At 40.1% G+C, this 27,617-nt stretch overlaps 2 protein-coding genes across 4 annotated transcripts; one reads left to right on the top strand and one right to left on the bottom strand.

The window, feature by feature from the left end:
- The first annotated feature begins 315 nt into the window (after nt 1-315).
- Nucleotides 316-27,097, top strand: RTF2 (replication termination factor 2). 2 transcript variants are annotated; one of them, XM_027697248.1, is made up of 9 exons: nt 316-446; nt 1,878-1,972; nt 2,126-2,219; nt 2,420-2,559; nt 3,761-3,839; nt 20,099-20,212; nt 23,290-23,344; nt 23,445-23,537; nt 25,365-27,097. In XM_027697248.1, exons 1-9 carry the CDS (start codon nt 378-380, stop codon nt 25,547-25,549), a joined length of 924 nt encoding a protein of 307 aa, XP_027553049.1. In that variant the 5' UTR covers nt 316-377; the 3' UTR covers nt 25,550-27,097. The 2 variants fall into 2 exon arrangements, with proteins under 2 accessions (XP_027553049.1, XP_027553050.1); XM_027697249.1 differs by lacking the exon at nt 23,290-23,344.
- On the bottom strand, nt 9,690-16,743 carry GCNT7 (glucosaminyl (N-acetyl) transferase family member 7). Of its 2 annotated transcripts, XM_027697246.1 has the most exons (6): nt 16,375-16,743; nt 13,935-14,060; nt 13,332-13,430; nt 11,597-12,631; nt 11,060-11,155; nt 9,690-10,269 (listed from the first exon to the last, which is right to left on the bottom strand). In XM_027697246.1, exons 4-6 carry the CDS (start codon nt 12,573-12,575, stop codon nt 10,043-10,045), a joined length of 1,302 nt encoding a protein of 433 aa, XP_027553047.1. In that variant the 5' UTR covers nt 12,576-12,631; nt 13,332-13,430; nt 13,935-14,060; nt 16,375-16,743; the 3' UTR covers nt 9,690-10,042. The 2 variants fall into 2 exon arrangements, with proteins under 2 accessions (XP_027553047.1, XP_027553048.1); XM_027697247.1 differs by lacking the exon at nt 13,332-13,430.
- Nucleotides 27,098-27,617: the final 520 nt, after the last annotated feature.

Here is a 27,617-nt window from a genome sequence, read left to right as displayed (position 1 = left end):
GAAGGACTGGAATGGGGAAGGACCGGGATGGGAAGGGGTGGGATGGGGAAGGACCGGGATGGAGAAGGACCGGGATGGAGAAGGACCGGGATGGAGAAGGACCGGGATGGGGACAGGCCAGGATGAGGAAGGACCGAGATTGGGAAGGGGCGGGAGCGGCGCCCGCAGCTCCTCCCGCGGCCGCGCGGGGGCGCTGTGACCCCCCTCCCCGCGCGCGCTCAGTTGGTACGTCCCGCAACCCCCGGCCCTGCCGCGATGGACTCGCCCACCCGAGCGCCCCTCCATGGCCACGCCCCCAGCCGGCTGGTTGCTAAGCAATAGCGAAACGTCATCTGTGCGAGCCGGAAGTGCGCTGGGGAGGAGAACCCGGAAGTGCGATGGGGTGCGATGGCGGCACCATCCCCAAGCGGCACGAGCTGGTCAAGGGGCCCCGAAAAGTCGAGAAGGTCTGAAGGGGCTCCGAGGGGGAGGGAGAGCTGGGCATGGCGCTCCCGGCGCTGGCAGGGGGAGGGGAGCGCCGTGGGCCGGCTCGCGGGTACCTGTGGCTGTCTGTGCCTGTGTGTCCGTCTGTGTGTCTGTGTATGTGGCTGCAGGGGAGGCCCTTTGTCTCCTGGAGAGGTTGAGACACGAGGTTCAAGTGCCGGGCCCTGCGCTGGGGTCACAACGACCCCCTGCAGCGCTCCGGGATGGGGGAGGAGCGTCTGGAAAGCTGGAGAAGGCCCTGGGGGTGCTGATGACAACAATCGAACGTGAGCCCAGGTGGGCAAGAAGGCCAACAGTACCTGGGCTGTATCAACGGCGTGGCCACAGGGCAGAGATTGTCCCTCTGTGCTGGGCACTGGTGGGGTCACACCTCCAGTGCTGTGTCCAGGTCTGAGCCCCTCACAATAAGAAGGACATTGAAGGGCTGGAGCGTGTCCAGAGAAGGAAACAGAGCTGGGGAAGGGTCTGGAGCACCAGGAGCAGCTGAGGGAGCCGGGGTGGCTCAGCCTGGAGAAAAGGAGGCTCAGGGGGGACCTTCTCACTCTCCTCAACTCCCTGACAGGAGCGGGGAGCCGGTGGGGGTCAGGCTCTGCTCCCAGGGAACAAGGGACAGGAGGAGAGGGAATGGCTTCAAGCTGGGCCAGGAGAGGTTCAGGTTGGACATCAGGAGGAATTTCTTCACAGAAAGGGTGGTCAGGCCTTGGCAGGGGCTGCCCAGGGAGGTTTGGAGTCCCCATCCCTGGAGGGTCCAAGGAATGACTGGATGTGGTACTCAGTGCTCTGGGCTGGGGGACAAGGTGGGCATCGGGCACAGCTTGGACTCAGCGGGCTGGGAGGGCTTTTCCAACCTCAGGAATTCTGAGATTTGCCAGATCTGCAGAATACGAGGGGTTCAAGGGTCTCCTGAAGGGATGGAGCAGCCACAACTTCACTGGGCACCTGTGCCAGGGCCTCCCCACCCTCACAGGGAAGGATTTCTTCCTCACCTCATTCCTTCCAGGGAGTAGAAGCAGTAGTTGACCCAAGCAGGGCTGAGATGTAGAACCAGAGAGAAGAGGGTGGTGGAGAACATGTGAAGAGTAAAAAGCATCAAGAGGGGACTGGTGGAAGTGACAAAAATATAAAAACTGAGTTAGATTTAGGCAGAGAGGTCCATGACAAAGAAATGGGGTCAGTAGGCAGAGGCAGAGCCTCAAAACTGATCATGAATGTTGCTAAACAGCCTTGCTAAAGTTATTTTATGAATTAATTTACAGTGCAGAAGGGAGGTTTAGTAAGAAACCTGAAGATCTCACTAATGCTTTGAGTATTACCTGATTTTATGCTTAAATAATTTGCAAATATAAAAGCTGTTTTAAAATAATGAGTTGGGTTTTTTTTTTTTGTTCCTTCAGGTTGACAAAGTTGCTGAGTTGGTGGCCAGGTGGTTCTACTGTGCCCTGAGCCAGGAGAAGCTGCGTCGGCCCATCGTGGCCTGTGAGCTGGGCAGGTAGGGGTGGTTCCACAGGGGAAAATAATAATGATCATTAGATATGATCATTATTATAAATAATATCAATATTATAAAAATAATTTGTAGATAAATTTATAAATACAAATGCCATGGCAGTCAAACGTGGTCACTGGAATTTCGATGTTACAGGTTGTACAACAAAGATGCCATCATTGAATTTTTGCTGGACAAGTCACCTGATAAGACCCCCATGGAATCTGCATCCCACATTAAGAGCATCAAGGTAAACAGGTTGTGTCTGATGTTAAAAGTTAAAATCATGAGGAAAAGTTCAGTCATGCTGTAAGAACTCCATTTGCTTGTGTTCTCACCCTGTATTAAAGCATTAAAAGTAGCAAAACACAACAGAAAAAGTCTTAAGGAATGTTATCATGATTCCAAATCATTGGTAAAAAGCTCAAGGCCTGCATTTTTATTTTTCAGAATGTGACAGAACTGAACCTTGTGGATAATCCAGCCTGGAGTGGGGATAAGGAGAGTATAAAAGGTGACAAGTATGATGACCTGCAGTCCGCACGATTTATCTGCCCCGTGGTGGGGCTGGAGATGAATGGGAGACACAGGTCAGTGTTTCAGGGTCTGCATTTTGGGTTTAGAAGAGAGCACTGGGCTGAACTGAACACAGAGCAGATATCTGAATGGATAATGCTGCAAATCTTGTACCTGCCCAGGCCTTTGTGGGGAATGTTTGTCTCTCTTTCAGGAGGGAGTTTAAGAGACCAGTGAGTGTCCTTTCATTGCATGTTCAAGAGGAAAGATAAAAGCTAACCCTTTCCTAACTGAATTTAGATGTATAATAAAGGAGTAGAGGGCAATGTTTGGAGGCCAAACCACAGGAGATTGGATGAGACCTCCCTTTGTGTCACATCAAGCACTTGGAGTCCCAAAATGGTTTGGGTTGGAAGGGACCTTAAAGATCATCTCATTCCACCCCCTGCCATGGGCAGGGACACCTTCCACTAGCCCAGGTTGCTCCAAACCCTGTCCAACCTGGCCTTGGACACTCCCAGGGATGGGGCAGCCACAGCTTCTCTGGGCAACCTGTGGCAGGGCCTCCCCACCCTCACAGAAAACAATTTCTTCCTAATATCCCATCTAACCCTAATCTCTGTCAGTTTGAAGCCATTCCCCCTTGTCCTGTCACTCCAGGCCCCTGTAAATAGTCTCCATCTTTCCTGTAGTTTCTTCAGGCACTTGAAGGCCACAATTAGGTCACCCCAGAGCCAGGCTGAACAATCCCAATTCTCTCAGCCTTTCCTCACGGCAGAGCTGCTCCATTCACCCTCTGCCTGTGTTAGGACCAGAGTGGAGATGGCTTGTGTGTCCTAATCCTGCAATAATCTGGGTTTTATTGGGCTGGGGCAGAGCATTTCCTCACATCCTGGTTTGGGCAGTTTCTTTGTCTGTGCATGTTCACCCTGATGGGTGAGATGATGGTGGTTCACAGCTTGATAGTTGCTAAATATTTCTTCCTCCAGACAGTGATTAGCCAGGAGATTGTGAGGATGAAATAACAAAATAAGTGTTGTGGTTTAATGTACACAATATTTTTCGTTCTAGTCTTACATTGTGCAAACTAATAATAAATTAATTGCCCCTTTAAAGGTGCTGATAGTTATATTAGATGCAAGAACTAGTAAATAAAGTTAGTTGTGTCCTGCTAACCCACTGCAGTATTATTTCTGTTTTCAACCAGCACTGCACAGATCTCTCTTGGGCACAGGGTTTCTTAAAATCATATTGTGTCTTGTCTTTTCTTTGAAGGTTTTGCTTCCTGAGAAACTGTGGCTGTGTGTTCTCTGAACGTGCCCTCAAAGAAATTAAATCAGAAGTTTGTCACAAGGTGAGTTTCTTCAGCTTTACAAGGAGGGGGGTCACATGTGACCTCCACAGGTAGATCTATAGATACAGGTCCATATATACAATTGCATTCACATCCACTGCTGTAAAGTGGGGTTTTTAATCTGAATATCCACATTGAAATGGGACTTGTAAAAGGTCTGTTCTGTGATGGCCTGCAGTAATTCTACATGGCCTTTTTTTAATAAAAAAGTGTTTCTAAGCAGATGTAGAAATGAATATTTTGATTCTCAGAGGCAGTTTGATTTTGCAAGAACTACCTTAGAATTTTCATTTTTTTGAATATTTGGTTATAATTTCACTTTTAAAAAGGGTGTTTGGTTTTGCTTTGGGATTTTGGGGCTTTTGTTTGGTTGTATTTTCTTCCTGAATGCACATGGCTTGTGTTTTATCAGTGTCTGCTCTGTGTGCTTAAACTGGTTGTATTTTCAGGTTATGTTTTGTTCCCTGTATTTTTAAAGAGCGTCTGGTGTTGTTTTGTTTGGGTTTTTTGGACTGGAGGCAACTCTTTGTAGAATTTTCAGCAGTTACATGAATTATTGTAGAAAGTACTGACTGCACTTTTGATCTCATTAGATTGGTTTCTTTGTAGCTAAAATTTGCAAATACTCTTCTTCTCCCATCACTACATTTATTATCACCAACACTTGTGGTGATAGTTGCCACATTTAGAAAGTTATTTTTCCATGAGCACCCTGATATTGGGTAAAACATACAGTGTATTTGTATTAAACAAGACCTGCTGCAGGTGATGTGGAATTTTGCTGCTCTCAGTGCTCATTTTGTTTTCTAGAGTTTTGCTTTAGTCCTAATGGCTTTGTTTCCTCTTGGCAGATCCTAATTTATTTTTAATGAGGGGTTTTGTCTGCATCTAAATTTTGGTTGATAGATGGATGTAACTAGATCAGTAGATGCAGGATTGACATGTTTTGTCCATGGTTTGGTCAGGCTGATAATCTTATAAAATTGAAATGAATCTCACATGTTTTCTGGATATTTTTAATAATGAGTATTTAGCATAGGCTCATATTTGCATGCAGCTGGTTAGACAAACATGTGAATTCCTCACAATATTCAGAAGGATGCTTCTAGAAATAATGAAGTGGATATAATATCTAGTCTATCATCTTTATCACTATTGGTTTTTGATGCACAAAGACAGTGCAGTGAGAGAACATATTTTAGCCCTTTAATTAAGGTCAGAGAGTGATTTGGTAGATCTTTGGGTGTAAACTGATAATGTTCTCATCCAGAATCAAGAAGGGGACTAGAGACCTCTTCTGAATAGGATCACAGGGAACTGCTTCCTGTGCTTTCTGGTAGCCAACAGTTTGTTTATATCCAAAGCACTAATTAGCAGCATTCCCCCAGCACATTCTATCTTTAGGCAGCAATGGGACATGCAGTGAAATGAACTAAGAAAGAAGAAAAAATGAAGTATTGTATGTGCTCAGATTAGAAACTTTTTATTAATGAATTCTCTTCTGATACATAGTCTGTAATGCAAAAAAAAAATTTAATGTACAGAATATTTGAATGTTGTGGATTATCATATATATGTTTATGCTGTATTTTAGGAATTACAGTATGTTTTTTAACCAAAATCGAGCCTGTGAGATCCAGATGAGCCACAGAATTTTCTTTTTTCCTGGCCACCTTCTGTCTTAATTCTGTGCCCAGATGAGGGTAGTGCAAAAAGGATACCCCTGTATTTGCTGTTGTGCTGTGTTCAGTCTGTCTCAGCCAGCAGGATCTGTGTTTTCACTTCATCCCCGAGGTTTGTAGTGGGTGTGGACTGGAGGAGTGTCAGTTTTGGAACTCTCTGGCTGTGCCCATCCCCACTCACGTGGAATTCAGGAAAGCTGCTTCAAAACAAGCTCTTCCTGGGTGTTCACTTTGCCTGTGAGCCCCCAGAGCAGCCTTGCCACTCTGCTCCATTGTAAACAGCAAGTTTCCCAAAGGACTCTGGCGAGCAAATGCTGTTATGATGCAGTGAAAACATTCCCCAGGGAATACAGAGATCCAGCAGATATCTCACTGCTCAGTTTGCTCCTGCTTTTGCTGGGGCAGCTCATACAAGAAACAGAGGGATCCATTTGCCCAGTGACATGCAAATAAGTGTTTAGGAAAAAGCAGAATGCATATGCAGATTTTGTCTAATTCAAGGCAATGGAAAATACCAAGAGGAAGGATTCAGCATTCCTTGGTTTATCTTGACAGCACTTGTGTGGTGCTGGATTTGGAAGGTTTTATGGAGTCTGGGTACAGGGAGGATGAAGCAGCCTTTGTATTAGAGTTCTCTTCCAAAAAAAACCATTTTGCCTCAATAGAAACTTGACATGAAGAGCTGACAGTGTAAAATACATGTATTTATCTGCTTTTACTGGAATTGGTAAAAAGACTGTATTTGTACTAGGGAAAGGCACAGGAATAGGAGAGGGAATTGTCATGGGTGAGGGGCTCCTAGTAAAGCAACTGTAATTAAGGTGTGAGGCCTTTTGTAAGTCTCTGTTCTTTCTTGCTTCTCATCCTAAGTACCACTACAGTGAAGGATTCAAGTTAAAAAATAACATTAAAATGGGAAAGCTCTAAGGCAAACAAACAGCCACTGTAGCAGAGTGGAGAGAGAGACAGAGGTTGTCTCTCGTTGCCTGAAGGGTGAATGCTTTGAACTGTCTTGCCAAAATAAAAAACTTCCTGGACAAAAGTGTTTTGAAAGAGCAATGAGAATTTTTTAGTGGTGGCTTATGTTGGAGACTCAGATTGGTAGATAAAGTGCTTGAGACAAATTTTGAAGGTTCTATTTAGACTGAAAAGAGTTGGAAAAGAGCTTTGTCTAAAACAGAGCAACTTATGAATGCAGATAAAACTTGTAATACCTTTTCACACAGAAGTGTCTTTTGTTTGAGGCATATTTTTGAGCTTTTGTACAGTAAGAAGGGAAAATTTAAATTATCAACACTAAGTCACATGCTAAAATGTGACTTAATCACATTTCAGTCATCAGGAAGAGAAAACCAACTTTGCTTCCAGAGTTTGGTGATGTATGTTCTGTAGCAGCAGCTCTGGAGATCAGGGGGTTTCTGCTGCCTCCTGCTTCCTGTTCTTCAGGAATTACATGTGACATGGAATCTGTCAGTTTAAAACTTGCACTTTTGAGTAAGGTGTTTAATTCTCCAACAGACTACTAAAAGAACAAACAAGTCTCTACTCACTCTGCTTTTCATTCAATGAGACATTGAAGATTGTAAATTTGTGGTGATTTATGTTGGTCTGTAGATTCTCCAAATGTTTTGGAGCTCCTGTTCTAACCAGCTTCCAGGTTCTTGCATGGGCAGGTTTTGCTGCTGCTAAATTGAAAGTCTGCTACTTGACAAAAATTATGCTTTATGCATTATCAATTTGGATGTTGACTCTTGTCTCAGAAGTTCCTATTGGTGTAACAGTATCCTAGAAGTGGTTTGGAGATGGGAGAGTGGTTATTGGATCAGTGGTGGAAGTCCTTCTGGGAGTCACTTTGAAAGTTAAGGACCAGATTACATTTTAAAATGTACTTTCTTGTATCACTTTAAAGTTTATTTTGGAATTGTTTTCAGAGTCAACTAAATACACACTTGAAATAGTACCCTAATTGTGCCATATAAAACACTTAATCACCTGTTTAACTTAGATACAGAGCTTCTTGAAACAGAATTTATGCCCATTATCTTTGAGATACAGAGTTCACGTGTGCAGCAGGGTACAGAGCACGGTGGCTCCTGGAACAGGGTCACTTTGGCATTATCTGCTCTTAGATCAAGTCACCAGAATTAGCAAACATTGGTTGTTGAAGCCTAAAAGTTGTGATCCATTTACTCATAACATGGTAACACAGAATTCATGAAGGCTTTTTGTGTGTGTTTCAAGAATAGAATGTGGTCATGGTAATCAGAATAATGACTTGAATACTATTTCTTACCGGCTGAGAATGGTTTAATTATGATTTTCCTAAAATTTTGTTTAAAATACAAAATCCTTTAAGGAAGGAAGGTCATGCTGCAGTGATTTTCCTAAATTGACATGGGTACAGTCACACCTAAATCATGCTTTAAGAGGGCTTTTTGTGCAGGGTGTTTTTCCCCCAGTTTGGCTGGTTCAATTTCTGCAGAAGGAGCCCCTGTTATATAGTGCCTTGATACTGAATTTCTCCTTCTAATTCAATTCAAAGTGATACACAACAACTGTTCTGTGTGATGGTGCCAAAAGTAAAAGCAAGATACTGGATTTGCTGTAATGATGGGAATGAGGAAGGCTCCATTCACATTTTAAAAGACAACATGGAGTGGATAAATGCTGGCAGTGCCCTTCAGTGGACTGGAGAGAAATTAATTATGAATATTGCTCTGATTTATACGTGCCAGAGACCCATTAGCTTCAGTAATGGTTTTGAGAGGGACTCTCAACGAGCTGAGCTTTTATTTTCCTTTTTTTTTCTTCATTATTTCCTTCCATAAAAAAAGCATCTCCAGCAATATTTAGCCACAAGATAAGTGCTGGATTATACATGAAACTGAGTACACGCCTTTGGGTTGAGTTTGTAAATAAATAGGGACCAGATGGTCTTTCTTCAGGTTAAAAGTTCATTTGAAAGAAATTATGTTTCCGAGAAACTCGTGTGGGAAAATGAGCTGGACAATTCCAGGAACCTGGGAATAAGTTTGTAATAAGAAACTTTCATGTTCTATTGTTGACTCATTTCATTCATTTGAATATTTTGGCAAAAAAAAAATAAATCTGTACTCAGTTTTCTTGTAAAAACTGAGGGATGTTTTGGGTGCATATTGAAGCTTTCATCCAGATTGCTCCTAAACATTTAAATGTAATTTGTAGTTTTTAATCAAGTGAGCTCATAAATAACAGGATATATTAGTTTGCATCAGAGTTCATACAAGTTAACTGAGAATTTGGATTTACTGGAATGAAACTTTGATCTGCATCCTTGCCAAAATATTTGTAAAGGAGGATGAACGGTTTTAAGTGACTTCTTACAATTCAGGTTTCTCATAGTCTCTTCCAGTCCTCCAGACCTTTGGATGTCAGAGTGTAGACACAGCCTTGTGAGATCTTTAATCCCATGGAAGAGTCATTATGTTGTATGAAAGGCCACCTATATCCTCTCTATTTCTTTATATTCCCCTGTTTGTTGCATGAGTGAAAGGATTAATTTAAGAGTTCTGAGGAGTAAAGAGCAACTCTTGCCTGGGAAAGGGCTGGATCCCTGTTCAACTGCTGTTCCCTGGGTTTGCCTGTTGTGTGTTGAAAGCCTCTTTCCTGCTGCAGGACCAGTGACTGCTGAATTTTGTCTGCAGAGGTTTTGAGAAATAAGTTGCTTGTCCTGGTTGCTGCCAGGTATTATCTGCTCTTGCCGCAGGCTGTTCCAAGGTTCAGGGAAGTCAGGTACACCAGGATTGAAGGACGGCCTTTCATTCCGTTTTCTTGTGTTCCCTGGCCTCAAATTTTCCATGTCTCCCTGCCCTAAACTCCTGCAGAGACTCAGAAACAGGGACTTAAGAGATAAACATGCCCAGCCTGTGACTGTTCCTGGTACACCCCCCCCTGCTCATTAGGAGCAAAGCCTGGGAAGGGCAGCAGTGATGTTGCCATGCTACACAATGAAATTAGAGAGGCAGCTGGCCAGGGGGAAAACAAACAAACCCCAAACCCACGGTGACATGGACTGTGTCTGAAACTGCCTGTCGCTTCTTTATGTACAAGCCCTGAAAATTTATCATGAACTTCATTATTCAAAACAATCCATTTCATAAGACACTCAGTAACCATGACTTTAATTAAGTTGTGTTCTCCATATTTTATATTTGTCCAGTCATTGCTTCTGTTTTATTATTTTCATACCAGTTAGTCATTCTTTGGCTGTGGACACAAGAAATATTGATTTTTCCAGCTAAATAAGTCACTTAAAAGATTATGAACTTCCCCCTTGTCCTCAGTAAGTTACAGATTTAGACATGTCATTTCCTTTGAGAATTAACCCATCAGCAGCTGTTACTGTAATAAATAAAACCTGTTTATTGGTAGTACAGGACTGTGCTTTACCCTCATGCTGTAATGCACACAGTGAAGTCTATGGCTAAAAATGTTCATGGTTTCTGTCAGTATTGTGAACACTTGTTTAGATGTTAGCTAAGCTCACACATCCAGCCTCATGTTGAAGTAGCTGTGCTCCTGGAAACGCCAGTGGTCCTGGATGGGCACCTCTGCCTGACGCAGCATCCGGAGCCTCAGGCGTCTCTCCAGGCAGTCCATGACCAGGGGGTACTTTGCAGGCTCAAATTTGTTGGCAAACAAATGAGGTGACTCAATAATCCACTGCAAATCCCCCAGTCCGTAGATACAAATGTCTCTGATGTAATGACCTGCAAAGACAAATTGAAGGTATCTGGAAGCAGCAGAAAGAACTGAAGCATTTTAAAAAGTACTTTCGCTCTGTTCTGTCATCAACAAAAAATACCTTTTGATTTCTTACTGAGCATCATGGAAATTTAGCTGGAGGATAATACAGAGTATTATAAAGGCAAGGGTTTGGGTTTGTTTTACACAAATGGATGCTTGTTTCCTCCAGCTGCCTCACTGACATGTTGCTCTGCTTAATATTGTGTCTCGTAGCCAGGCATCTGTTCTGATCTATCTGGATTACCTGTTCAATCATTCAGTGCTTCACTGTGCTCAGCTTACACAGTTACATATTTTAATTATTTTTGCATGCTTTCTATGTGGTCAGCACTATTCTATTAGATATTGTTCAAATTGAAGAGATTTAACCCAGTGTTGATGAAAGTATCTGACAAACGTTACTGTCAGGTAAAGCCCCTCCACTAAAAAGCAGTCAGTGGAGTTAGTGCTTTGTTAACTGGGGGCTGAAAGAAGGATTGTCAGTGTATGGATGCTGTGATGTTCTCAAAAATATATAAAATATCAAGAATATTGTATTATATAAAATATATATTAATATATAAAATATGTATCAAAAGGTATTGATATTGAGTACAGTGCAGTAATTTATTAGGGTGCCTTGTTTTGATACCTCCAAAACAAAATATATATGACCACTGAGGCATATTTAATAGCTAGTTTAAATAACATGTAATCTCCAGTTAATGCTCATCAGTGAATCAAATGTGAGTTCATGATCAACATTCACATTACCTTTGCAGCCTTTGTGTGAGGATCCTTCTTGATCTTTCCATTTAATGGCTCTTAGGTTTCCTTTCCAGCCTGCATTGGGTGTAGCTCCTGGAGCATCTTTAAAAACATAAGGCTCTGATGAGATTCTTTCCTACTTAATAAAGGGGAAATTTTCACTGCTGAAACCTTTTTAACTGTAGTCACATTAAGTATTTATTTGTACATATTTACGTAGCAAGAACAGACATCATTCTCGGGTTTACTGCTTTTTTTTATTCCTTAAGAGCATGAGCTTCCATGTAACGTAAAAATCCTTTTTAAACAACATTTTTCTACCCCTGTAGCTCATGGTCTGCACTGTAAGTAGTACTTTTCTGGAATCAAGCTTTGTTTGATGTGAGTTTTTAAAAGGGCAGCATCAAGGCTGAAGAAATGCCCATATTTATGCAGTTAAGTGATGTTAAGCTCTGAGCTGGAGCTCAACACCTCTCCCTGCCAGAGGCCTCCCACTGCTCTGGGCCCAGGGGTTATTCACAGCAGAAATCCCAGAATTCTTACCAGGTAAACGGTTCAGGGTGACCCAGTAATGCTCATCCGGGCTGTACGTGTCTCTCGACCACTCAAGCAGATCTTTTGCACGTGCATCAGTCAATGTAAACTCTACAAATTCTTTAGTGAGCACATAATAGGCACTGCCAAAATATATTGTCATATTATGTGGAGGTTTAGCTTTCATAGTCTTCCCTGGAAACAAGTATGGCACTCCAGAATGAACATATTCTCTGTAACTAAGCTGTGTTCTGTGTTTCATATGAAGTGGTTGGACTATCCCAGGAGTAATATTTTTACCATTCCACTTACTTTTCATGTATTGTATAATTTCTTTATTTGTTTTAAGGGGAAAATCTTGACCACATAGATTAATAACATAATTCCACTGAACTTTGGAATTAACTAGGTCTCTCATGCAATTAATATCAGCTTGTAATCTTGAAAATCCTGCATAAACAACATGTTCTCTTTTTGAGGAAATGAAAATATTTTCAAAGCAATTAACGATGTTCTGTACAGCAGTTTTATAATCTCTTGGTGACTTTTCATCAATATGGATGCAGTAAATATTCTGAGGCATATAAATAGCTCTTAGCAGCTTTACAAACATCTCCAGCTCCTTGTGAATTGTAATAATGTAAGCCAATGAGAAATTTCCTTCTTCATCTGACAGTGGGCTTGTGATAAAATGCAGAGTCTTCAGAACTGTGGAGCAGCTGCACGAAGTCTGGATGCAGCTCAGTGGTGGTCTGGGTTGGTAGGAGTTCTGACAGAAGTTTCCAATTTTCAAGGCGGCAGGTTTCCCCACAAAAAGAGCTGAACAAAGTTCATCTGGGTAAAAACCACACTCTGCTCTTCTGACATTTAATTTTTGTTCATTTGGCTCTTCAGAAAGAGGAACCTTTAGGTAGATGAAAGTGTAGATGAACGTACAGACAGCAACGCACACTAAAAATCTTGATTTCTTTGCATGAAGTGGGTTCATCTTTTGTTTTCCAGATACTGTCTTCTCATCATAGTTTAATTAAACATTCAGATTATCTGAAAGGAAAATTGAGATAGGAGGAGAGAACCTTTTTGTTTATTTTTTTTAAATAAATGACATGTTAGTGATGCATTTATAAATGCTGGGATACCTGCTAGGAGGAACCCTGTGCTGCAGTGTACCGGCAATGGGACTTGCAGAGCCACAAAGCAGCCTTTCCAGGACAAAATTATACTAAAATGATATAAAAGAGCCTAAAATGGCTTTGTATTTTCATTGCTTGACCCATGGGGAGCTTAGCCCATCAGGTAGGAGTTTGTGTGGCAGAAGGTGAGTACAGTGCCCCAGGAAAGACATGTAAGCACTGTGTGCTGAGGAACAGCTGCTGCTGAGATTTCCTCAAGGCCTGGGAAACCTTGAGAACTGCCAGAGGATCAGAATTCAGTAAATTAAATCAACAGAAAATTTATTAAATAAACAGAAGGAAGAGACTAAAACGTAATCCACAAAATACACTGGGTTTTATCCTTATAAAGTCAGCAAATGTTTCTGACTATTTGAGAGAGGTTTTTTTTTCTTCCTCAGACATTTGTATTAGAGTTCTCTGGAAAACAGAACATACAGACAACGCTCTTTTCTTATTTTTAGCATATGTGCACACCCTGAGATAAGAACACCATTGCCAGTATTAGCATTCAGAGATAACTGGAATTTACTGCAGTACTGGCACAGGAGTTTTTCCATTGTGTTTTTTACCTTGCATCCACCTTGTTGAAGAGTCAGAAGAATGAGAGTCCTGAATCCCACAGCAATTACGTGAAGTCTTTATCCTTGAAGCATTTGGTATTGAAATTCCTAGAGAAAATACCAGGGAGAAGAGTCCACCAACTGCCATTAAGCTTAAAAGTTTAATTTTAAAAGCTTTTATTTTTATTTTAAAGGTAATTAATTTTCTCTTCTCGTTTTATTCAGTGATTTTTTTTAAAACAAAATTTGCATTTCACCTTGAAATATTTTAGGCTTTGCAGCTGTCAACATCACAAAGCATTTGGCTTTCTATAGGAGCAGAGACCAAACATATTTTTATAAAGGTAGTTTCATTACAGGAATGCTGTTATGGTCAGAAGGCTCCAGGTTTTCATTAGAAAGAAGTGGACAATACTTTTTTTAATAAAAACCTGTATATATCTCTCTGAAAAATCTGAAGATAAAGAGGGCATTGCAGTTAAAGCAGCAATGAGACATACCATTTAAAAAGCATTAAGAGGACACAAATTGACCCAAGAGAATGGGTATTACCACATTTTTAAGATTGTATTAGGCTGTTGGGAAAGAATGTATTTATCTTTTGGTCCTTACTGGTATGCACTGGGTTTCATGCTGGAAGAATGCCTCTTTTCCACTGAGCATTCCAGAAAGTGGAGTTGTGTGTTAGGTGGAGGGTTCATCCATTTTCCCTGGGTGTTCTGGCAGCAGCTCTTCCGTCTGCGTTGGATGCAAGAAACACATGACAAAATCAGGTCCCAGAAGAATCTTTTTTGCCTCAGAGCTCCTCAGGGATACATTTACTGGGTAAACAAGCTCGACAGAAGTATTTCAATCCATTTCAACAAAAAACTTGAGCAAATCAAATCAACCTTTGGATACTGCGCAGAAAGCAGGAGAAAAGGAGGGTGAAAACCAGGATTTTTGCAGTAAAAGTGAATTACACCCAGGCTGTATCCTGTGCCAGAGATTTGCATGAGGGCCATTATGTACCCAGGGGCTGAAATTGGGGAGTGTCTGTTAGGGAAGCACTGGTTTCTGTGGACCTGGACTCAGATAAACTGACCTATTCTGAGGAAATAACTGCAGGAGGAGCTTTGAGATTCCTCAGAATTAGTGAATGTCATGAGATCTCTGGTATGTCACAGGGAAGGTTCATTCTGGACATAACTATTACACTGAAGACACTGGACAGCTGTAGAAATATTTGGGACTTTATACCTGCTTAAATATAGAACATTGTACAGAATGACCGTGTTTGCCAGGTTTTTTCCTTAAATACCTCTTTGGACAGGTTGCAAAGGGTAATTCCCTTGGGAACCTGCTTGTTTCATACACTTAAATTTTTATTACCCTTCAAGTAATAGCTTCCAGGGACGTTTCGGGCTGTTAAGTGTTTACTATGGATTTTTTCCTATTGAACTACATGGCATCCAGAAACTGTACACAAACACCCCATTATCAGGTAAGAAGCAGCAATTCCTCTCCAGTGTTAACATGTTTATGGGGAATGACTGAATGATGAAGCCTGACCTACAGAACAGAATTTGACATCTTTCAGCCTGGGGGGATGTTACAGCATGAAAGCCATGGCTTTCTGTTAGTGTTTTACCAGATTTAGAGCTGGGATTGCAGCTGTTAGTCCCACTGCGTAGGGAATTTGTCCTTTAGCAGAATCCTCTAGGCAAGGACTATGTTTCCAGGTTTCCTCCTGCCCTTGAGGAGCAAGAGATCCTGTTGGGAATGTCCGCTGTCCAGGCATAACCCAGTTTGTGACTATCTTGCCCTTTAGTCTTATTATGCAAGAGTGCCATTATAGGTATATTTTGTAAGCAGAAATGTCTCTTTGAACAGCCTTTTTTATGTCACACTTAGGTTTTCTAAATAGGGAGGATAAAGTTGTATTAATTTTTAGAAAATAGAGTAGTGTTTGACATTCTTAAAAAGAAAGAAAACAACCCCCCCATTTTTGTAGGGGTTTTCAAGCACCTCTGTGGCTGATTTTATGGATATTACTTAACAAAAAAATTTTGTAAGCCTAAGCTCCTCCATCACAATTAACAAGGTAAACTCTAGAGAAAACAGGAATTATGATTGTGCCTGGAAAAAGCCTGTGAAACGTCATCTCAGCTCATTAAGACCCCATTAGCACATATTTGACTGCATTTCATAGGAAAAACTCGTTTTGCATTTGGCGTTTCTTCCTGCCATTGGATTTTGGACTGCATCACTGCACCTCTAAGTATTTTGTTTTCTCTGTACTCTCTGTATTTGCTTCATATGCCTTTGTAATTTAGTGAAACAAATGACGGGGGGAATACTTCATCTTCTAACAAAATGGGAAAAAAGCATTAACTCTTGATTTTCAAATCTTTTCATATCTGTGTTTGTTTGAAAGTTGTTTATGTAGACATTAGTGTAGATATTTTATAAACAGGGGATACTTTAAAAACTTAACGTTAAAATCAGCAGTTTTAACTGCTTTTTCCATTGCTTTGGTTTTTGTTTAAGCCTGGGTCGGGATGTGAGTCTGCTTTAGGTTCTGACATGCATCGAGTAAAAGCATTTCTTCATCAAACCCAGTTAATATTGCCTTAAAAATTTTAAATCATTATTTAAAAAATGCTGCGTTAGAATTTAGTGATGCATATTCAGATTTACAGAGTTTTAGTGTTCATCTTTGCTATTTTTCCTGTTTAGTTTTCCTTCTGCATTTGACCTCGTAATAATGTAAAAACAAATACTATGAAAGCTATTTAAACCCTTAAGTTACAGGGCTGTAAAAAAACTTAAGTTGCTCGAATGAGCATAATTATTGTGATTTTTATAATACAAACAACTACTAGTAATGACCTCCATCGTATTGTCCATCTGTGACAAGGTAAAGAAGAAAAAAAATATATGAACCCTATTGCAGATTTGAGTGAAATGGTCTTGAAATGAAAATATTTGTCACTTTACATAAATTAAAACACGTTTTTAGCAAAGGAAAAGCAAAAGATTGAATCCTGCAGTCTAACTGATGCAGTCTTACCTTGTCCAAAATTAGCCAGGAGACGGCAGCATAATAAAAATAAATCCCGGGTCTCCTTGTCCTTCAGCAGGAGTCGGTGTCCCTCATCCTGCGGCTTGTGGAGATCCCTCGGCGAGGGGGTTAAACATTAACGGGGATTGTTTTCATTTCAACTTCCCTCTGACTCCCCGCAATGTTTAGCATATTTATCCTGCAGCAGAGCTCCCTGCCTTCAGAGACGTCCTTTGCTGCGCAGTAATGGGAGAAAACTTCTCCTCCTCGCTGAAATCAGCCGCGCAGGGCTGGGGAGGACATCGCTGACGAGTCCAAAGAATTGCTTTGCCCCAGAGCCTTTAACCCCCCGCACCTCACCGAGCATGTGGATGGAGAGCTGGGAACCATCCGCCTCCTCCTCCGCCTCCCCCGAGTCCTTAACTCTTTGCCTGCTGAAACTTTCCAGTTTGTAGCGAATAACTACAGCTGGGAGCTGCCTCTGGGTATTTAAACTGGAAGCTTAAATGAAAGGTCTCCGTCACAAAATGAATGTTTGCTGTTACTGCCTGTATAAAGGTTCTTAAGGTTTTAAGAAGTGACGAGTTAGCGGCTTGGATTTACTGGAATTAGGAAGCTTTGGGGTTCTAGAAAAAAAGTGAGGAGGATGGTGTGTTTTGGACACGTTTTGATAAAAATAGCACGTTGGTCAGAAATAAATAGGAAACCTCAAAGTAAATTAAGTCACAGCTGCAGGTATGGCAGGTACAAAATAATCATTGACTTCCACAAAGCTTTTTAAATAGAGGCTTTGGCTTGGACTGTTTTTGTGGTAGGTGCTGCAACTCCTGAGTGAAAGTTCCCATTCTGTGAATTAGTTTGTAGGAGACTTTCCACTTGTCCCAAGTTGTCCTTTACTCTCTGACCTGTTGTTTGTCTGGTTGGGACAGCAGTGTCGAAAGTTATGTTCAACAAATCTTACACTACTGATCTTTTAATGGATAAACCTCTGGAAAACTCTCTCTCTCAGAACATATTTTAGTTAACTGTGACAAGAGACAATAATCTTTAATACATCAGTTTGTGTGGCTGGGAGATGAACATTGATATGATCCGTGGATGTTCAGTCTCTGTGTTTGTTCAGTCCTCAATACCTGCCCTGTTTAATGAGTAATTTCGCTATTTCTTTTTCTAGTTAAACAGATTATATTTATACCAAAGCTAATGTACCTGTTACAGCTCATAATACCTTTATTGTTCTTATTATTTCAAATTTTTGGGGATGGATTTGGTTTGGTTTTTTGAGGAGTTGATTTGTGTGTATGTATGTTTGTATGTACACGTGGGCTATGTACACTTGCACATATAGGGTGCATAAATTTATGGGTATCAGACTTTGAAAACTGATCATATCTTCACCTCTTTAAATAATTCCTTGATGCAATGGTGTTAAGCCATTTAGATATAAAAAGTTTTGAACATGCTTCTGTAATTGAACCCCACAAGGGCTTTTGGACCAAAGTCACACTGGTTGGGCAGCATCTCCTTCCTCCTTAACATCCCACTCTTCAATTACAGATTAAATCTTGGATTTGGATCTGCAAACTGCTCTTCTAATGCTTTGTCCATTGCAGAACAGTTTATAAGTTCAGTCTCATTTAGGAATGTCTTCTATTCAAGGTGCTAAGAACTACAGCAAGTACCTTCGTATGTGTTTTAAGTCCCAAGATAAACAAGGTACAGCAAGGGAGAACCTGTGATATTATAAAACAAAGCTCTGCCCCAAAAGACCTTAATTGATGTGAAGGAACAGTCCTTCTGGATTTGCAAAACTGAAATTTCTTTCTGCTTTTTGTCTCATTATCAAAATGTCAAGATAAAAAAAATCTTTCCTTTTTTTTGCATGAAGAGATAGTGAGCTTTTTACAAAATCAGAATTAAAGCTTTGCACCCAACAGAACTGACATTTGATGCCCTGTATGATGCAACAGCAAATAGTCCCTACAGGAGTTAGTGAAATCCAGGAAGGTGAAGGTGGTTCTGTGCCTATAACTTGCTGTACTTCAAGTATCTTTGGAAGAGGATGGTCTCTGTGATATAATCCAACTGTTGTCATGGCAAAAAATACCTGTTTCAGGGAATGGAAAGAACACACTGTCCATATTTCCCCGTTTCTTGTAAATACTTTTCATTTTTGAACAATTCCACCTGTGTTTTCCAGATGGGAACCTGGATTCACTTGCTCTTTCAAAAGGCAACATTTATTGAAATTACAGTCCTAGTGACAGAATGTGCTTTTTAAATACTGTATGAGGAAACACCCCACAAAAAATGAATGTGTGGGGCTTCTTTAGAATCAAATCAGCTGCCAGTTGCTGCTGCCTCAATATGAAGACTGTCTTGATTTTGTAGACATCTCCCTCCCAAGTGTCTGAGATCATTCAAGGCTGGTGTTTCTAACACTGGCTCATTGAGTAGGAATGGAAAAATTTGGGCTACTCACCCATTCCTTGTGTTTGACCTGTTATTCTGCCTGATTTACTTACTCTGCCTCTCTCTAACCCTTGTTTCTCCTTCATAATCTCTGACCACCTGTGTACAGGTTCAGTTTTTAAACTGTGCTCAGCACTTGAGCACACTGTGGACAAAGTACTGCCCATATGTCCTTTCATTTAATTCCTACCGCAAATACACGAGTAACCTTTCTAAACCTTTGTTCAGAAAACAGAAGAGTAATGACAGAGGTAGGATTATAAACTAATCTTGCAGATTAACAGAAAGCTTCTGGATTTAACAAAATAACAAAAAACCCCACCCCAAAACAACCAACCAAACAAAAAAGCAAAAAAAATAAAAGGAAATTGAGATCTTAGAAAAGAAAACATCGTAGTCAAATGTGCTGGTGCACCAAATGATTGAAAATGTGCACAGTGAAACATCTGTGTTTTCAGCCATGAAACAAATATGGAATTACACGAAGCACATTGCATCCATTATCCAGATTAATTTCTGAAAATACTTTGAAACTTGAGAGTGTTTGATAATTCAGATGAAGGACAGTGAGACACCAAGGCAAGGTGAATGAATTTTTCTGCTTTTATGACCTCTTTTTATCCCTATAGTAATATACTAATACTAATAATATTGTTGTTGTTTTGTTGTTGCTGTTGTTGTTATTGTTTGTTTATTTATTTACTTAAAAGAAATCAAAGCCTCCGAGTTCCCTGGTGCTGTCAGTTCTACATGTAGAGGAATAACACTTTTGGTGTTGTCCCTACTCAGTGTAAAGGAACTGCTCCTGTCAGTTGTTGTTTCTTGTATCACTGAGTTGAAAGACAAATTCTAGAGCAGAATGGTATATTGGTTAGATCTTAATCAAATGCTTTCATAACTAAAAATCAGAAAGTGCTTCTGAGTTTTAGCTGTGGGATTCAGAAACTTGAGTAGATTCTGCTTAGAACTACTTTGTTTAAGTACATTTATGCCAGTAAAACAACCCATGAACAGAAAATACCCTATGGGACTCTCTTTAATGAATAAAAAATAAAGAAGAATTAGTTAAGAGTGTTGTTTATAAGAGACAGATAAATAAATACACAATTTCCATTGCCATTTGAAGTGAGAAGATGTACTAAACTGTATTAAAAGAGAAAGAACATAGTATTAATTTTAACAAAGGTTCACCAGCATAAAAATCTGCAAAATAATACTAATTTTGTTCTGGTTTTGGTTTTGGTTTTTTTTTTCCACAAAGTGTGGTGTTCCCTTCCAAGAGGAAGATGTGATTATCCTTAATGGTAACAAGGAAGATGTGGAAGTATTGAAGAAAAGGATGGAGGACAGAAGACTTAAAAGTAAATTAGAAAAGGTAATAGTTTCTTACATTATTTAATACAAAATTGAAAGAATTCTTGTCTGCAGTGCAATCTGCTCTTAAATTTGCTAATCTTTATGCAGATGGAAGACTTTAGTCTGCTGTGTTGTATTTAAGCACTACTTTTAAAAGTAGTAGGATTGTGTGTGTGTTTTGCCAATGACATATAGAAGTTGTATGTACTGAAAGTTTGTTCTGACCAGCAGGCAGTGCCCAGTGCTCTGGAAATCACTGAATTCTGTGCTGTGGGTAACATGGACAATGTGCCAGCCATTCCTCAAGGTTTTCTTGACATTAATTAATTCTAATAATGATCTACATCGTCCCAGTATTTCACGTGGTAGTTCCTGGTGACAAGTTATTAGTTTTTTGATCTCCAAGTCTTTTCTGTTGTCCACAGAAACACAATATTGGGATCTGTACATTCCTGGTGTGATGCTGTAAGACCACAGTATGGAAATTTTGTCATGTTTTGTGGTTCTCACAATCCTCAGCAATTGCTGCAGTGCTCATTCCCTCCATACTGTTGAGATCTTTGCATTTTTTTATCTGACCAGGTAAAATACAATGGAAATAAAGTCATTGCAGCTCTGTGTACTCTCTGCTGTGTAACTACTCCTCCTCTGTGGAGTATTAGTAGTTCTGTAGCACTGAGCAGTCGAATGACAGTTCTGCAGATGGGAATTTTTTCAGCCTTGCTGTTTTTTCCTGACCTGCCATTGCTGTTCTGGAGGATGACAAAGCAAACAAAGCCTTCAGTGCTGACTCAGGCCAGGTGCAGACAGACTTAGCTGAATCTCAAGAACATGAATCATTGTCTAACACTTCCAGCAACTGAGACTTCAGATGGAGGTTGATCATCTCACCCCTGTTACTGCCCTAGATTTTGTCTGCTGTAGATTACGTGGCATGCAAATATTTTCCTAGTTTGTTTTAAAACAAATACTTGTTTACTTGCCAGTGAGCATATGATTCCTTCTCATCATAAGATCTGGGCCTGGGCAATACATCAAAAGGATGGTTATCCATAGAAATCCTGCTGTGCTGTTTCCACTCTTTCATAGCCTCTACATGTCATGTCCTATAGCTTCTGGCATAAGAGCAAAAATCTCATGATGTATCTTCAGATGTTTTTTCTTTTTTTTTTTCCCCCCTCAGTACTTAATACTTAAATGTTTAAAAAAAAGTACAGATAATTTGATTTTAGACTATTGCAGATCTCAGCAGATGAGTGCTCAGCCCCAAAAGCAGTGATTGCTTGCACTTGATTTTCTTTAAGAAGATGGGCCTAACAAAGCACCTATAGCTTTGGGTCAGTAATTTGGAATAGTCTGAAAGCTGGTGCTGTCCCCAACTTCTGCACAGCAAAGAGGTACCTGAGTGTGTTGAGCATCCTGGCTCTTACAGTGCCAGCACAGTCACTGTGGTGGCAGCCAGAAGGACATCATGCCTTGGTCCTTGGGCTCTCTATGCCTTGGGTGAATATGCAAATGCTATTTGTTTGTTCTATGGAGACTTATATTACAGGCAGGGAACAGGATTTGCCAATCTCTCAGCATTTAATCCTCAAGTTCTGATGTTGCTGTCCCTGCTGGTCTCTGCAGCTCAAACCAGTCTCTCTGTCACTGGCATCACTCGCTCTGATCTGAGACCTGGGAGCTCCAGTCCCGGTATCAGATGACAACTTCCAGTTTGTTGGCACAGATTTCTTCCTCAGTTAATGCAGAGCAAGCTAAGTGGACCCACTGTGTTTGGAGCAGGAAGCACCAACTCCTTTTCTTTATCTCCATCAGACAAAACATCAGGAAGATGCACCAGCACTAGCATAAAAAATTATTCAAGCTCAACTATGTCGCATGTGCCCATAATGAAATGCATCTGTACTCTATATTATGCATAAAGAATGTATGCATCCATACATTTACAAACATCTCGTGGTTCAGATGCCAGAGACTGGGAGGTAACTTTTCTTTGTAAATCCACCCATAACAAAAAGGTGGAAACACCTGCACAGAGGTTTTTCAGATACTCTGAAGGCCAGGTTGGATGGGGCTTGGAGCAACCTGGGCTGGTGGAAGGTGTCCCTGCCCTGGCAGGGGGTGGAACGAGATGAGCTTTAAGGTCCTTTTCCAGCCCAAACCATTTTGGGATTCTGTGACACCAGGAGAGCCAAGTTTGCTTTCAGAGCCATAACCCTCTGCCACCACCTCCTGGCTCAGCTTTGCAGCAACATTTGCAGTGGCATTTTTTCCCTCAAGCATTAATCCTTTGCTTCACAGCGTGGGTTCTCCTAGTTTTTATAACAGAATTAAATAGATTTATTTCCTCGGAGTTTGTGCAGATGTCTTGAAACATGTACACCATTCTGAATGTATCCAGCCATCTTTTGTGAAAACAATGCTAAGGACTGTTTTAATACATCTTTCTTTTTCAGCTTAGCATTTGTGTAATCAAAGCCAGTAGTGGGGCTCTTATTGCTGTAGTTTGGGTTTTTCTATGGTTTTTAATCTGGAAAAACATAAATTAATTTGGAAAATCTGCTGCACAGATGCGTTTAAAAGATTTAGATCAACTATTTGCATCTCTTCTTCCCAAGCAATTGTGCAAGAAAGGACCCTGTTATTGAAGATTAGCCAGGAGGGATTTTTTATCAGCTAAATAAAATTAAGTGGATATGAGATGCAGGATTCTTCTGGAATTTTTATAGAAAATATATTGATTACAGTTAACTGTGTCCTGTTTAATGTTTTGCAATTTACTGTCCTGCTGTGTGGGTTCAGAGTATCAGATAACCTTAATGATAATAACACACACCCCTGCAAAGTATGAAAACCAAAATACTGAATCCAAGCAAATCTAGTTTGGGCCTACACAGTTTTCTTTAATGTAACTTCAGGGTTCCCAAGATTATTCTTTTTTCCATGTAGAAATAATACAAAAAATGTGGAAGGAAGAGTTCCACTGTGTAAGACATAAAAATGTACTAAATGAAATTGTGTGTCTGTCGAGTACAAGTTGGGAATTGTCCATCCTTTCAGGATGTTACCAGGACTCTGCTTGTGTTGTTTCAGAAATCAAAGAAATGCAAGTCAGCAGGATCAGCTTCTCAGCAAGAGACCACTGAAGGTAATGTCCCAGCTCCAAATTCTGTGTCACCTTCTGAGTCATGAAGCAGATTCATGATTTCATTTTTTTGTTCTTTACTTTTTTTTTTTTTTTTTTTTAGATTCTCCAGGTCCCTCAAAAGCTACGAATGGAAAGGATTTTATCAATTCCAGCTCTGGGGAAAAGAGACAGATTATCTTCACCAAAAGCTCAGGTGGGTGTTAATTCTTTAATCTTAATGTGAAAAATTTGAACAGATTTGCTTGTTTATGTCATTCTAATATTGTTTTAAGTTGGTGAGAACCATCCTGAATGATTGAAATCAGAGATTCTTCTTCACACAGTGATGCAGTCGAGGGTTTGGTGTATCTGTCTTATTGTCTAGGAGGTAGTGGAGGAAAATTAATAGTTTCTTGAGGTACAAGTGGTCAAGAAATACATTCTGGCAGTTTATTTTGGTGAAGTGTGTGAAAAATTCCTGGTTACCTGACTTGTAGTCCTCCTTTTTAGCTGCTAATTTGCTCTGTTTCCCTGGGAATAGTGGAATATAATTTAGGATGCACTGATGGACCTACAACAGCCTTGCAGCCATCAGTGAACTTGGCAGCCCTTTAGTCCAAAGGATGATGCCCTCTCTTTATTTAATATATATCCTGTTATTTAATGTCTGCAGTTCATACTGATGTTTTCATACCAAACTATAAGAATGGGTACATTTTAAGGTCAGTCTGAGCTTTCTGTGTAAAGTATTAAATCATGTCCGTTACAGTCACGGAAAAAGTCAGAATAATTGGAAGAATCTGAAAGTGTTTAAATGATAAACTGTGGGAGAAATTCCATCTGCCATGCCTGACCTGCCCTCTAGTGTCTGCTTTTATACAGGATAGGCTTTTAAAAATATTTCATTCTACATAATTATAATTGCTCTTGGATGTTTAGCAGCCTCGGAATTCTAATAATGTTTAATTAAGTTTTATTTTCTGAGGGTGTAAAAGAAAAAATTTGCTTTCTGAAATGTCAGATCATTGGCTTCTGTTTCTGGCAGCAGTTATATTGACCAGCAAGAGGTAAGAGGAGAGAGGGAAAATAAAAGAAATCCATGAGGAATGCCAGTGGCACAGAAATGAATTTGTGAACACGGCACCCTGAGGGTTCTGGGCTTGCAGCACAGTCATTCTTTCAAATCCAGTGCTTGGTAATGCTTTCCAGACAACTATTGGTGGCATTACAAGTAACATTCTCCAAATATAAAAGGGTCTCATCTGTGAGGATTTAGGATTGCACATACAATTCCCGTGAGCAGAAGGCAGCTCAGTGCATTTTCAGACAGGCTCCCCACAGCTATTTACAAGTTGTTGTGCCTAAATTAAACTAAGGATGTTGAGTTTCTGCAAATTTCTCTGTTCATTTCTTTGCACCAGAGACTTGGCATGTGCTTTTTCAAATACCACCCTGCAACTTGGGAGAAGATTCAATAGTTGTTAAGAAAGAGAGGGGGTTTTTTTGTAGCAGTAATATAATCCACTGCTGAGAGAAATGGTATCAGAAGCAGAGGGATGGGCATTTTCCTACTACAAATATAAAATGGTGCAGGCCATTGTTACTGTTCATAAATGACTTTGCAAAGAATAAAGGGAGGAGAGGAATTCCCTGGGGAAGGTATGTGACAAGTTTAGCTTTTGGCATTTGATAGCTGATTTCTAAACAATACTGCAGGGTGGTGGGATGCTTTCATGTTTCTGAAGACTAGAGCTCAGAGCCATTTTTCACTTAGAGGAATAAATATTGTCAATACTGAATTGCAGTGCAAGGGATTTACACGAATAGGAAAGAATTCTTCTTTCAAGATTTTTAAGTGAATTTGGGTGTGAATTCTGAAAGCTATTAAGTACAATTTGAGATATTTATGATAGAACTCAGAAGTGTATGTATTTAATCTCTGTGCATTATTTTTAAAATGCTCTTTGTCGTCTTTATTGAGGTACTTTTATCAATTTTAAGCTGTTATTCATGCTTCACTCTGTTCCTTTTTCTCTCCCAGAAAATGGAAATTCATCTGCCCCAGCAAAAGTCAATAAGGCTCCTTCTGCTCCTACGAAGAGACCCATTGCAGACAGCGAGGAGAAGTCTGAGGCATACAAATCTATTTTTACAACACACAGCTCAGCAAAACGTTCAAAGGAGGAGTGTTCCAATTGGGTTACTCACACAGCTTACTATTTCTGAAACAATGAGCAGCCTGATTGGAACATCCACTGCTGCTCTCCTTCCCCAAGGCTTTTTCTGTACGACTCCCGATACTTTTGTCGTAATCTGATATTATGTGGAATTACTCGGTTTGTAAGTTGTTTATAAACTTGCTAATAACTAATGAACTTGTGTTAGTTGCAACTTCTGTTAAAGAAGAAATAGATCACCAGAATCCATGTTGTAGCAGCAGACCTCATTCTAAAATGTTGAATTTTTTGCATAGAAATTTTTCTTTTCTCGTTCCAGTTGGGTGTTGTCGTCCTTATTCACACTGGCTGTGTCCTCAGGAGGAGGAAGGGGAGAAGTTTCTGCCTGCTCTTCTCCTGTAATTATAGTTTTCAAAGTATTAGTACAGAATTCAAACTTCCTGCAACTCTCTGACAGCAAAAAGAGCAATAATGCTTTTTTTTCTCTGAAGCTAATTGGGCCCTTGGTAGAACTAGTGTATGATCCTAAAAGGTTCTGTAGGTGTTTTCAAATCATTTACCTTTTGACAGCATATATGAGAGCACAATCATGAAAGTGTTTGTGCAGCATTTTTCTTATACATATTGCTGTAGCCTGTTTTTAGTAGCAGAGTATTCACTTTTAAATCTTATCTTTAAAGAGGAGCCTGTAAAAACGCTGTTGTTTTCCCAGCAAGGTTTTGGAGTTTCTTCTTTGGGTGTGTGGTTTGAAATTGGAAGTATCAGGTGGGAGTTTGCTTCCTTTTGTCAGAGGATCAGGATACAGTGGAACAAAAGAATGGGATTCTTTACTTTTCTGCTGGAACAGTGAGGTTCTGTGGCCATCTCTGAGGAGCAATTTGCCGTTCTGAATTTGCACATTGTTTTATTTTCTGACCTAAAATTCTGAACAGCAGACAACTGTTTGACTGTTAATTGTTACAGAAAGATCCTCAGCATAGTGTGTCACCCAGTTCTGCTTTCATATTTATCCCTTTGACATTGATTTAAATAAAACTTGCTCGTCATATGACCATAACATTCATGTTCAGATGAACAGATATGTAAGTGCTTTTTTTGTCACTTAGAACAGAGCAACTTTTTATGGTTTTAGCCATTTTAGCCTTAACTGTTTCCCCAAATGCAGGAATCCTTTTAAAATGTTCATGTTCCATTGCAATAAGTGGCTGAATATTTGAATCCAGTAATATCTACATGAAATGACCAGAGGGAGGGATGGAAGTTTTTCGCCTTCCTTTCTCCCTCTTTTAAAATTGAAATATGCTTTTATAATCTTGGCACCAACTAACCAGAATAGAAATGCAGAAATTAGGAGGCTTTTAAAACCCCTGCATCATGTTACCTTGTTACCTTCGTGTGTGAAAATTATTAATTATCCTCATAATTCATTTTTAGAAGTGTCCCCATTTATAATTGGGCAATAGTTAACTGAAGATTCAAATGCTGTGTTGATATTTGCATAGGTGGTCTCTGTGATTCAAGCAAGGTGAATGAAACTGCTGGGATTTTATTATTATTTTGACAGGTATAATTAAAAATTGGCTTGTTGTAGAATTTATATGGTGGTAAGAATTTTTGTTTTCCAAAGCTGTGAATGCACATATACATCACATCAAACACTTTGAGGTTTACTGGAGCTCCCAGGAAGCCACATTTTGTATGCACGTCTAGGAATCAGCTTTGTTCTCCCTGTTCTATATTCTTTTCATTATTATCCTTTATTATTTGTTGCTTACAGATAATGAAATTACTGCACTAACAGGTGTACCACATCAGGTCCTTTATTTGCAGTGTAATTGTTTGACAATACGTGAGTGCACTTTTCTTCTAGTTATAATTCCTAAGGAGAATTAAATTAATGCTTTTCATTTAGCTATTACTTTGCAAAAAAAGTATCAAAATATTTAAAATTATTTCTTACTAATATGTCAGGCAGAGTCCAGCTTCTGGTAACAGACTCTCCTGCCCATTGGGCCATAATAGTGACTTCTTTTTTCAGTCTGATCTGCTCAGCTATTAAAATAAGTTCATGATTGGCATGATTTAGTTAATGTACAGGTTCTTCCTATCCCTTTGGG

Source organism: Neopelma chrysocephalum, unplaced genomic scaffold, assembly GCF_003984885.1.
Source record: "Neopelma chrysocephalum unplaced genomic scaffold, ASM398488v2 Primary Assembly neopelma1_119, whole genome shotgun sequence".
NCBI classification, from domain to species: Eukaryota; Metazoa; Chordata; class Aves; order Passeriformes; family Pipridae; genus Neopelma; species Neopelma chrysocephalum.
This window is presented reverse-complemented; position numbering and strand designations above follow the sequence as displayed.